At 48.5% G+C, this 11,785-nt stretch overlaps 1 protein-coding gene across 1 annotated transcript in view; it reads left to right on the forward strand.

The window, feature by feature from the left end:
- BSN (bassoon presynaptic cytomatrix protein) overlaps positions 1-11,785 on the forward strand; it is a 608,147-nt gene that overhangs the window by 532,127 nt on the left and 64,235 nt on the right. Inside the window, exon 4 of the mRNA XM_019505145.1 lies at positions 3,035-9,904. Coding sequence (XP_019360690.1) covers positions 3,035-9,904 — 6,870 coding nt within the window. The remainder of the gene's footprint in view (positions 1-3,034; positions 9,905-11,785) is intronic.

An 11,785-nucleotide genomic window follows, 5' to 3' on the forward strand; every position in this document is an offset into this window, starting at 1 on the left:
CCCCTGATTCGATTCAGATTTGGAGATTCAGCCACCAAAATCGGGCCGAATCTTCTTCAAATCAAATCAGTACCTGAAACTTTTCACAGCCCTAGAGCAGAGCTGCCTTTTGTAGATGGCTGCCAGCCACAGGCAGCTGCAGCCAGAGCCTCCAGCTCCCCCGGTAGCAAAAGGGGTCCATTGCTGGGCCACAGGAAGCAGGAGCAGTTTGCTGCTAGCAGCAGCAAATCTGCTCCCACATCCCTGCACATGTAGATGCCCCAGGAGCATTTACTTTTAAGTAGCTTGCTCATAAGTGAACCGCTCCTGGATCAAATGCATATGTAGATGCACCCTCTCGGATGCAGCTCTACCCAAGCATTCCCATCCTGCCCAGAGGACAGACTACTGATCATGTTAAGTTACGTGAGAATCTCCTGATGTGAGTAAACACCTCTAGGAGTTATAACCCCAAATGTCTTTTTCATGTGATTAAACATAGGATTTATGTCTAGGTTTCCATATGGAAAAAGCTAATACATTAACCCAGTACATTTACTACCCACCTTAATTATTATTGATGCATTACAACATTTAGAGACTGTAGCTATAGGAACAGTCCACCCTGAGCTACTCCCAGGAGTGGTTAGGGATATCATATCATTGGGAATATAAATATCCTGAACTGTACAATGCACAAACGTGGATAATCTCCCCCACCCCACTTTTCAAAAAATAATAATTTCTATGGTGCTACAGTACTCGTGGATCTAATCAGACACCTCCAAACAAAAACTTGAACTCCTCCATATGAAATCCATGGTGTCCCATGCCCCCCACCCCCCTTCTTCCCTCTTAAACAATGCAGTCTCAGTTTTGACCCTTAACCTTCCTGTCATGGAATAGTAATGATCTCCAAACAGGTGACAGGGACAGGAAAAAATGGTACCGTAGCTAGATTATATGCACAGGTTAATTTATATGCACAAATGACGGTGTCGGAACTCAGCTGATGAAATATATATGCACTTCTGAAGAATAGTTTCACTTTTAATAACAGAGCGCTTTGTAATATTTTAAATCTTTAAAACTTGTGTGTGTTAACAACCCTTGCACACCAGAGAACATTTGCTTTTCCAGTAACTGGTTTTTGTTTAATAAATATTTTATTAATGGTCTAAATTGATTATAAACCACTGCTAGAGACAAGAGGGCATCAAATAATCATACTGGGCTTGAGTTTTGAAGTCAAGCACATTCAGACTTTGAGTGTGCCAGAAGCAGATGCGTACATAGATTGGCACATGCCCACTGACTGCAAGGCACCCAACTGGCCTGTACTTGTGCCTGTATATGCTTATACATGCACATTGGGTATCTGGGTTTACAAGTATAGGCATGCACGTGTACTTGCACTGCTAACTTTTGAAAGTTTTACCTTACTAAATCAGTAGTATAACTAGTGGTGGGCAAGGAGGTCACAAGCCCTGGTGCTAAGGGGTGCCAGAACAGGGGTAAGCGGGCTCAAGACTTCAGCAGCTACAGCACCCAGCAGCTTGGCGCAGGCAGAAATGCCCAGACACCAGCAGACAAAGGGTACAAGGCACTGGAGAAGGCAGGTGCAGGGGAGAGGGAGCCTGCAGCCCAGGGGTTAATGCTGCTACTGTGTTAGGTGTTTTATATCATTGCTCAGCATTGGTGTTGGTGGCACCTCAAGTCCCTTGCTTGCACCCCATGAACAGTGGAGAGTGCTTTTGAAATACATCCCCGTACAGCACCTTTTTATTGAACTTCACTTAAACAACAAAGCATGTTCTCAGTAAAGCAGCACAACTGGTAACCTATGAGTAGCACGCAATGGGCACGTCTACATTTTGCTCTGTGGCGCGCTATGGCAGCAAAGCGATCATGTGGGTCTACACATGATCACCTGCTACATCGCCATAGTGGCACACTCCCTGCTTATAGTGCACCTTTATAGCGACATAGTGAGGAAATCTAAGCATGCACTGCCTATATGGCAGAGTACTCGCCTGTACTGTGCTGTGTTTTAGTACTTCCTAAAAGAAGTATTAAAGCATGGTGATATATGGACATGCCGAATGTAGATGATACAGGTTGGCCTTCAAGGACCCAAACTTCCTCTGGGCACATCTACACATTGCCATATGGCAACATTACTGTGGTGCTGTGCTTTAGTACTTCCTTTCGGAAGTACTGAACCACAAAGCAGTATGGGTGGGTACTGTGACTTAGGGGTGGTGCACACTTAGATTTCCCTGCTACATCACCATAGCAGCACGCTATGAGCAGGGAGCATGCCAATACAGTGATGTAGCAGGTAATCATGTGTAGACCCATGTGATTGCTATGTTGACATAGTGCATCGTACAGCAATGTAACGTGTTGCTACGTCGCTGTAGGACAACACGTAGACAGCCTCTCTGTTAACAAAACAGCCACCTTATAGCCACTATTCCAACCTCGAGGAGACCACAGAAGCTTTTGAAGCTGAGTGGCCCTGGGCAAGCCAAAAGCCAGATGGCTCCTTTTAAAACTCAGAGCCAACCAAAATACTGAAGTTTTTAAGTTCTGCAAACAGAGTACACACGTCTAAACTTGCAGGGGCAGCTCCTTGGAGTTTCCAAGGGTTTCAGTCTCTCATCACACACTTTTATTTCAGCAAGCAGATGTCAGTGAGGCTCAACTGAATTGTAAGGATCACACTGCAGGATCTATGGTTAGGGGTGTTCATAAGATTTATTTTGAAAGGATGCATTATAAAGACAAAAACAACCAACTGTCATGAGATTGACTTACTGGTACACCTGTGAATCCGCTCCGAGTCAGAACTGGGGGAAATTATTAGAAGAAAACTTATTTTCAAGTATAATTTTCTAATTTATAAAAGTGTGCAAAATGAAGTAATTTAATGAAATATCTGACATTATTCATGATATTTCACTCCAGATGTCACCCATATTACCTGGGTTTTTGTGAAAAATCAAAATGTTCATTGCCAAATGGGTAACTTTTCGTTCTTTCTTATTTACAGGAAGCAAGCAAGCCTTATCCCTCAGACCTGTCCCGCAGCCCTCAAAGCCTGAGTGACACTGGCTACTCATCTGATGGCATTTCCAGCTCCCAGAGTGAGATAACAGGCCTGGTACAGCAGGAAGAGGAGAGGTTGAATGGAACAGGCCTAGCAGACCAGAGTCCTCCCAGTCCCTCTGAACTTACAAAATTAGAGAGCAGCGTACGCCCCCTGCTGGAATCAAAGGGTATGTCCCAAGACCAGAGCGACCAAGGGAAAATGTATCATGAGATACGGGAAGAGCAAAGACAGAGGCAGAGACCTCGGTCCCTTTCTATCACCCCAGAAGCCTTCGACTCTGATGAGGAGCTAGAAGATATCATGGAAGAAGATGAAGACTCCCTAGAGTGGGAAAACCAGAGAGATCAAAGAGAGAGTATGGAGTCATCAGATGACTTTGGCAGCCAGCTGCGTCATGACTACGTGGAGGACAGCAGCGAAGGAGGATTCTCCCCGCTACCAACCAGGCCAAAAGGCAGAGACACAGAGATGACCGACGAGGAGTTCATGAGGAGACAGATCCTGGAGATGAGTGCCGAAGAGGACAACCTTGAAGATGAGGAAAAGGAGTATGACCATATAAAATACAGTGTCACAAAAAATGGGCACAAACCTGACACAGAGAAAAGCAAAGATCTTTCCTCAGCCAAGAGACGCCTGCCTCACAGCTCCGGCAGTTTGTATGAGGAGGAGAGGAAAGAACTAGAAGCTGCAGAGGGAGATGACATGACTGCGTCCCAGGGGGGATTGCGGCGCTTCAAAACCATTGAGTTAAATAGCACCAAGAGCTACAACCGAGACATGGAAATTAGCCAGGATACAGACACCAGCATGGACAGGGAGCCAGAACTGGAAATGGAGAGCCTGACAGGCTCCCCAGAGGAACGGTCAAGGGGAGAATATTCTTCCACCTTGCCGGCAACAACACCTAGCTACACATCAGGTACCTCCCCAACTTCTATCTCTTCTCTGGAAGAGGACAGTGACAGCAGCCCCAGCCGAAGGCAGAGGCTGGAAGAAGTGAAGCAGCAGCGAAAAGCACGGCATCGCTCCCATGGGCCTCTGCTGCCAACCATAGAGGATTCCTCGGAAGAAGAGGAGCTGCGGGAGGAAGAGGAGCTGTTGCGGGAGCAGGAGAAGATGCGGGAAGTGGAGCAGCAACGTATTCGAAGCACCGCACGCAAAACTAAGCGGGACAAGGAGGAGCTGAGGGCACAGAGGAGAAGAGAAAGATCCAAAACACCACCTAGTAACCTGTCTCCCATCGAGGATGCTTCTCCCACAGAGGAGCTTCGGCAGGCAGCGGAGATGGAGGAGCTGCACAGATCCTCCTGCTCAGAGTACTCGCCCTCTGTAGACTCTGATGCTGAGGGATTTGATGTCATAGCCTCCAAGCTGTACAAGTCAGGCAGTGAGTACAACTTGCCTACTTTCATGTCCCTTTACTCCCCAACAGAAAAAACAGACAGTAGTTCTAGTTATCCCTCAAGCAAGCCTCTGAAAAGTGCAGAAGAAGCATATGAAGAGATTATGAAGAAGGCAGAAATGTTCCAAAAGCAGCAAGTCCAGCAGTCCCAACAAGGTGTTTCCTATAGTGACACCTACCAGCAGGTAGGATACTGCAGCACAGAAGATCAAAATAATTTTGAATACCATTACATAGATGAGTATAGCTATGATTCCAGAAACTTGGAGTCTTCTCAGTCTGATTACCAGAGTGAACTCTCCAAACCTGGAGCAGTGTACGAGGAAATCCTGCAGACATCGCAGAGCATTTCCAGGATGCACCAGTCCTCCTCCTTTGATCTGGCTCTAGAACAGGAGGAAAAGAAGAAAGGGAGAAAAGAAGTATATCAGGAAAAGCACTATCTCAATGCTGAGAGTGCTTATGCCGATTTGATGAAGCAAAACAATGCTCCACTCACACCAGGCACAAGCCCCACCCAGCTATCTGCTCCTGTATCTTTTTCATCCTCTGAAGAAAGTGCAGGCAGGGTAATTCCTGATGTTCGAGTCACTCAGCATTTTGCAAAAGAGGGGCATAACCACGCAAAGCTTCAGAGTTTATCGGCAGCTTCTACCTCAGTGTCCAGAGTTATGACAGCTCCCTACCCATATGCTAAAGGCCCCAGCACTGTCACCACTGTCATTTCCAGCCCAGTGAGTGCACCACGAATCTACAGCTCTCCATCTTTGAGTAGCTCAGACACAACATCTGTATCTACCAGAAGTTACAGTCAAATTAAGAGTACTGCAAGTTACAGCTCTCAGACAGAGGATACCTCCAGAAGCAAGAGTACTACTGAGGTCAGCGGGCCATCAGCAAGAGAGAAACTCCAGAATATGAGTGATAGCAAGACTATGTCATCCAAAATGTACTCTTTCTTCAAAGGCTCCAGCCCACCACTTTCCCCAACTTCTCCTACTCAAAGTCCCACTCATTCGGTTCCAAGAAGAGGGATGCCAGCTAGCCCTGGGATGGGACCAAAATCAACTGCAGAGTTTTCCACTCAAACACAAAGCACAGTTCTCATGTATGATATCCCCACTACCACCAGTACATCAACCTCCTCTCCAATGATAGCCCAAGGAACACAGACTCCCCATCGTGCTGGTTCTCCTCGCATTACTAGGCAGCAGTCGTCACAAGAAGCTCCATTTATGGTCATTACATTAGCATCAGATGCGTCTAGCCAAACAAAGCCAATAAATGTAAACTCCTCCACATCCCCTGCCTCATCTCCAACCAGGCTGAGTCGCCAGCAGACATTGCATAGCTACAGTCAAACAATAATCAATGCAGCACAACTTCAGCAGGAGCAGCTGCAATCCACTTACACAAAGACACAGTCAATGATAGACAGAGCCTCTGTGCCCAGCGGTGCAGTTCAGAAAGTGCCTACCACTTCTGCAGAGAGCCCTGCTGGTGTGTACAGCTGGGGAACACTGCCTGCAGAGAATATCTCCTTGTGCAGAATATCTTCAATTCCGGGAACATCCAGGGTAGAGCCTGGACCCAAGCCACCAAGCAGTAGTGCTGTAGACTTACGAACAGCTCTGAAATCAGCCCCAATCATCATAACAGACCATGGCATGGATCTCACTTCTCTAGCTACTGAAACTAGAAAATACTGCCTTGCTTTAGAACAGACTCCAAATCGGCAATCAACAACTATCCAGCCCTTAATCATAAATCTCAATGCCCAAGAACAGCCCCATGCTATTATGGGCACAACCACTACAGTCAGCATAACTGTGGCATCCTCCATGCTTGTGTCTCAGCCAAAACAACCCGCAGTGTATGGAGACCCTTTCCAGAACAGGGTGGACTATGGGCAAGGTGCAGGAAGTCCTGTCTGCCTTACCCAAGTCAAGCAGGTAGAGCAAGCAGTTCAAACTGGCTCCTTCAGAGGGAGTGGGAGTGAAACTGGCACTTCTGCTCTGGAAGGAAAACCTGAAGCTGTTACTCTGCAACAAACAAAATTTGCAAGATATAATTTGCCCAATCAAATGACAACTTTTGTGAAGAAAGATATGCTTATAACTCAGACCAGTAGCACACCAGGTGGTGTTAACATCAGTACAATTCCCAGGCAATTCTCTCAGGATCAAAGCCCAGACATATATAGAGGGGTACCTGTGGAGCTGAAAACCCAGGGTCCCCCAGTCAACCTGGGAGGCAAAAAATCACAAGTCATGATGGTACAGATGGATGATATAGCAGCAGGCCCAGTAACAAAAGTGCTCAAAGACGAACCACCAGCTAATGTGCTGGATCTCACAGGGATAAAGCCCGAAAGCCAGGTGGCATGCTGTGATGTAGTGTATAAATTCCCTTTTGGCAGCAGTTGCACTGGAGCTTTCAATCCTTCCCCAAAGATACCAGAGAAGAAAGCTGGGGACACAGCTCCAACTGGCAAATCTAGTGCCCCATACTATGGAAACAAAGAACAAGAATTGCCTGAGACCTACCCATTCAGAGAGCAGTCAGCCCCAGCTCCAAGTCTGTATGAGGAACACAGATTCTACCCACAAGGCATGTTTGGAAGGCTGTATTCATCTATGTCAGATACAAACATCTCAGAAATCAGCATGAATTATTACCCTGCTAAGGGGGAGCAGCTTTTCCACTCCCCTGCAGGAGAATCTGCAGTGGATTTGACTACAATGAAAGACTCCTACAGCATCAGCTTCACAGAGGGGGGTTACTTGGGCCACGGCCTGCAGTATGGCTCTTTCTCTGACCTCCGGCAGCCCACAGACTTGCTAAGTCATCCACTCCCAATGAGAAGGTACAGTTCAGCCTCAAATATCTACTCTGACTACCGGTACTCACCCAGAGACCTGGCAAATTTCCAGGAGTCTAGTCTGGCCCAGTACAGTGCCACTACAGCTCGCGAAATCAGCCGAATGTGCGCTGCACTCAACTCAATGGACCACTATGGAGGAAGACATACAAACAGTCCTGATCTCTTGCAGTATGGGCCCAGTTCTCTCAGTGCTGGGCCAACAGGAGCTAGCAACATCTCTGCTCCGCAGGGACTCACTCCCATCAAACCCAGCATGATGTACAACACCAATTTCCTGGACTCACGTCAGGGCTTCGGGAATCTAGCACAGTACAATCTCCCTGGTGTCCGTCTGGGAGCTGTCAGACAGATATTCCCTTCCACAGCCACTGTGCGAGCTGCAGATGGCATGATTTATTCCACTATAAACACTCCTATAGCATCAACCCTTCCCATCACCACCCAGCCAGCTTCTGTGCTTCGGCCCATGCTCCGAGGGTTATATAGACCTTACACCCCAGGTAACATCACAGCTGTCCCTCTGGCCAGCCTGACCAGAGTGCCTTTGGTTACTCCAAGGATCCCCCTTGCAGCCCCAGGTCTATACCGCTATTCAGCTCCTTGCAGATTCCCATCTGTTCCCACAACATCAGTGATGGAAACGCCCATGTACCTGGGAAAACCTGTCACCACTGTTGCAGCCAGCACTGCTGCAAGTGGCATCAGCACAGTGCCCACTGCCAAAGCACCAGCTGTCACTGCAGTGGGTGTTCAAAGACCTGAGCAGGCTGGGGCTACCACTCGAGATGAGGGGCCTGCTACAGCTTTGGGGGCCCAGAGTACTGCAAAAGAGATCAGTCAGCCTCAGCAGCTAGTGCTCCCAGCCCAAAAGCCACAGGCAGAGCTGCCTCAGACCAGTGTCCCCAGCAAAGGCAGCCTGGAGAGAGAAGAAAAGGAAAAAGAGGAGGAGCGCCAGCGCAAGCAGCAAGAGCATATTCTCCAGATAGAGAGGGAGAGGGTAGAGCTGGAGAAGCTGAGGCAGCTGAGGCTGCATGAGGAGCTGGAGAGAGAGCGTGTGGAGCTGCAGCGGCACAGGGAGAAAGAGCAGATGCTGGTACACAGAGAAATCCAGGAGCTGCAGTCTATAAAGCACCAGGTTCTGCAGCAGCAGCAGGAAGAACGCCAGGCCCAATTTGCTTTGCAGAGGGAGCAGCTGGCCCAGCAGCGCTTACAGCTGGAGCAAATTCAACAGCTCCAGCAGCAGCTGCAACAACAACTGGAGGAGCAGAAGAGGCAAAAAAGTACTTTCCCTCCTGTGTGTGACCCAGCAGGGAGAATCCCTCCTCAGGCTGTCACTGAGATAGCAATGGAAATGCAAAGGACATTGGCCCAAAATGGACAGTACTGGCCACCCTTGAACCAAGCCTTCATGGCTACCCCAGCTGCAGGGCAGGAAGCGCCAGCACAGCCTCGCTATCCTGGGTTGCAGAGGCCACTCACTAACTCTGCGTCAGAAATGTCTCTGCAGACAGAGGAGCAGTGGGAATCCAACCGGGGAATAAAAAAGAGGAACTCCATGCCACGCCTCCGGGACGCCTATGACAAAGAAGCCCCACATGAGTCATACGTGGTGAAAAAGATCACAGACAGCAGTGTGCAGACAGATGAGGAAGATAGTGAGGAACGTTACTACCTGTCCCGGCGCCGCCGCACCCGGCGCAGCACTGATTGTAGCGTGCAAACAGATGAGGAGGACAATGCAGAATGGGAGCAACCAGTGCGCCGGCGCCGATCCCGCTTCTCACGGCACTCAGACTCCAGCGCCGAGAGTAAGCAGGACTCCTCAAAAGGCACAGCCAGCATAGGCATCCAGACCATCAGTGACTGCTCTGTGCAGACTGAGCCTGACCAGCTGCTCAGAGTGTCCCCCTCCATTCACATTACCACCCATGACCCCAAAGTGGAGATAGTGAAGTATATCTCTGCTCCAGAGAAGACTCAGCATGGGGAGAGCCTGGCCTGCCAGACTGAGCCAGAAGCGCAGCCTCAGCCAGGCATTGTGGTCCCCCAGCTTACTGTGCCTACAACCATCACACCCTACTCCTCTAATGTTCAGATGGTGAGCACAAGTCCCCTGGACCCCCATGCTATCAGGCAACAGGCCCTAGGCAAGTTTGAGAAGAAGAAGCCTGATCCTCTGGAAATTGGATATCAGTCCCATTTGCCTACAGATTCACTTTCCCAGCTAATGACCCGCCAGCCTCCCAAATCCCCCCAGGTACTCTACTCCCCCGTCTCCCCCCTCTCCCCACACCGGCTGCTAGAGTCTACATTCACTACCAGTGAAAGACTTAATAAGGCCCATGTGACACCACAGAAGCATTTCACGGCTGACTCTACCCAACACCAGCAGACCCTGCCTCGTCCCATCAAAACCATGCAGAGATCCTTATCTGACCCCAAGCCCATCAGCCCTACCTCAGAGGAGTCTGGGAAGGACAGGTTCTCCTTATACCAGCACCCATTACTCCCAGGCAGCCAGGTAAGAGAACTCTTTGTGCAAATCATGAGCTGCAGCACAAATGTTGTGTCTTCTTAGACTCTATCCACTGCCCAGAACTGGGCAAGTCTGGCAGAGATGTGCAGCTGAATGCAGACAAAAGAGCAAGCCTTCAGGTATGAGAGCAGGAGGGTTTTCCATTGCTCACATACCTTATGATCAGGAATGTCTTGAGGAACCCCAGTAGCAACATTAACATTTTACTAAGGAGGTGGTTTATTGCCCTCCCAGAGGGGTTGTCCAGGAATTAGTTATGTCCACAGAAGGGTTAAGCTCCTTCAGGTAAGGACAGCATCTCATCAGCTCAGCATGGAGGTGCTTTCTCCTTAGGCACTGCGGTGGGACACCTCCTGGAGCCATTCATATTGAATCTTCCCCCAGAAGGGAATTCTCTGTTTTTTCAAGGCCCAAGTGAAACTTATGCTTGGCCTTGAATATATGGCCTGTGGACCTTTAGTGCCTGAAGGAGTTCACAGTGCCTCCTCGCTCATTGTTCTTCTCCTTTCCTGATGCGCACACAGTCCAGGCACTGACTCTTCTAGGGCATTGACTCTTACAGTATTTTGATGGTGCTGCACACAGCTTTGTGCTGAGGCTGGACAGGTGAGTGGGGAGCAGAGGGAATTTCCATCCTAACTCCCCCAGTCCAGAGGGCTTGGAGGCAGAGGGGGTGAAAGGGAAAAAACAGGTAAAGTGAAGCCAAAGTACTACATTTTCAGGCAAAAGAAGAGAGGGCACTGAGACCATTTTTCAATGTGCTGTAAAGCAACAATAGCAGCTGGTAAAATGGAAGTGCCCTGACACTGGAATTTCATACTGGGTAAGCATCAGCCCTGCTTAGGGGAGAAATACTGAACAAGCTGCATAGCCCTTACAGGGGCAGGACTCTGCGAGGAATTATTTCTTGTGGGAAAGTCCCCAGACTCGAGTGAGAAGAACCACAAAGCAAAAGGCCATTGAAGTGGTCTGGTGGTTGAGTTAAGGAAAAGACAGGCATGGTATGCATGGCCCCTAACCCTGCTGTTGCCCCTATAGCAGAGAGGCTCCCTTGTGACAAGTCAGAAAACTCCAGAAATGCCATCCAGCAATGCCCTGCATACCAGAGCCAAACATAGGCCCCAGGCCTGAAGAACTAAAGCTCACAGACTTGTCTGCTCTCCTCATGCCTCCTGAACCATCTTGCACTGGGGCTTTTGCTCCAGTTTCTTTCTGACTTTGCAGTTTGTTGGTACAACAGAGCAGTATGATAGTGCTCTGTTAGGGTGGTCTGTAGCAGTCTCCTCCTTTATCCTCTCTCTGTATTAAACATTTGCTACTTTGCAAATGTGTTTATCATCAAATACTGGATAAACAACCCCACTGCTGGGAGATAGTGAGCACATCTGTACCTGACCCTAAATGTGCAGTAGACTAATTCTACTGTGCATTAGCATGCCATGGGAAAAGCTGTGCTATTGCACTAATGCACAGTAGTATTAGTCTATTGCTCATTAGCATCACTAAAAAGGCATGCACTAGCGCTACTGCGAAGTAGCACTGATCACTGTACATTCAGTTAGTACCTGTTATTACAGGTACTAACTGAATGCACAGTACCTACACATGAATGCACGCGTAGACACGCTCACTATTGCACATTAATGCACATGTAGATGTGCCCACAGAGAGTGAAAAGATCCCTTTCCCTGATGCACAGCCTAATACTCTGCAAGCTCATAAAACTAATTTTTAAGAAGCAGGGATCATCATTACAGTCCTTGTCCTGCCCCCTAGTGGTCTTAAGGAAAAGATCTGATCTATGCCCTCATACAGAATTAGGGTACTAATACTGTCAGAGACAGGCGGCCAAAATCAGGGTTCCTG

Source organism: Gavialis gangeticus, unplaced genomic scaffold, assembly GCF_001723915.1.
Source record: "Gavialis gangeticus isolate Ggan-Ray unplaced genomic scaffold, GavGan_comp1, whole genome shotgun sequence".
Lineage (NCBI taxonomy): Eukaryota > Metazoa > Chordata > Crocodylia > Gavialidae > Gavialis > Gavialis gangeticus.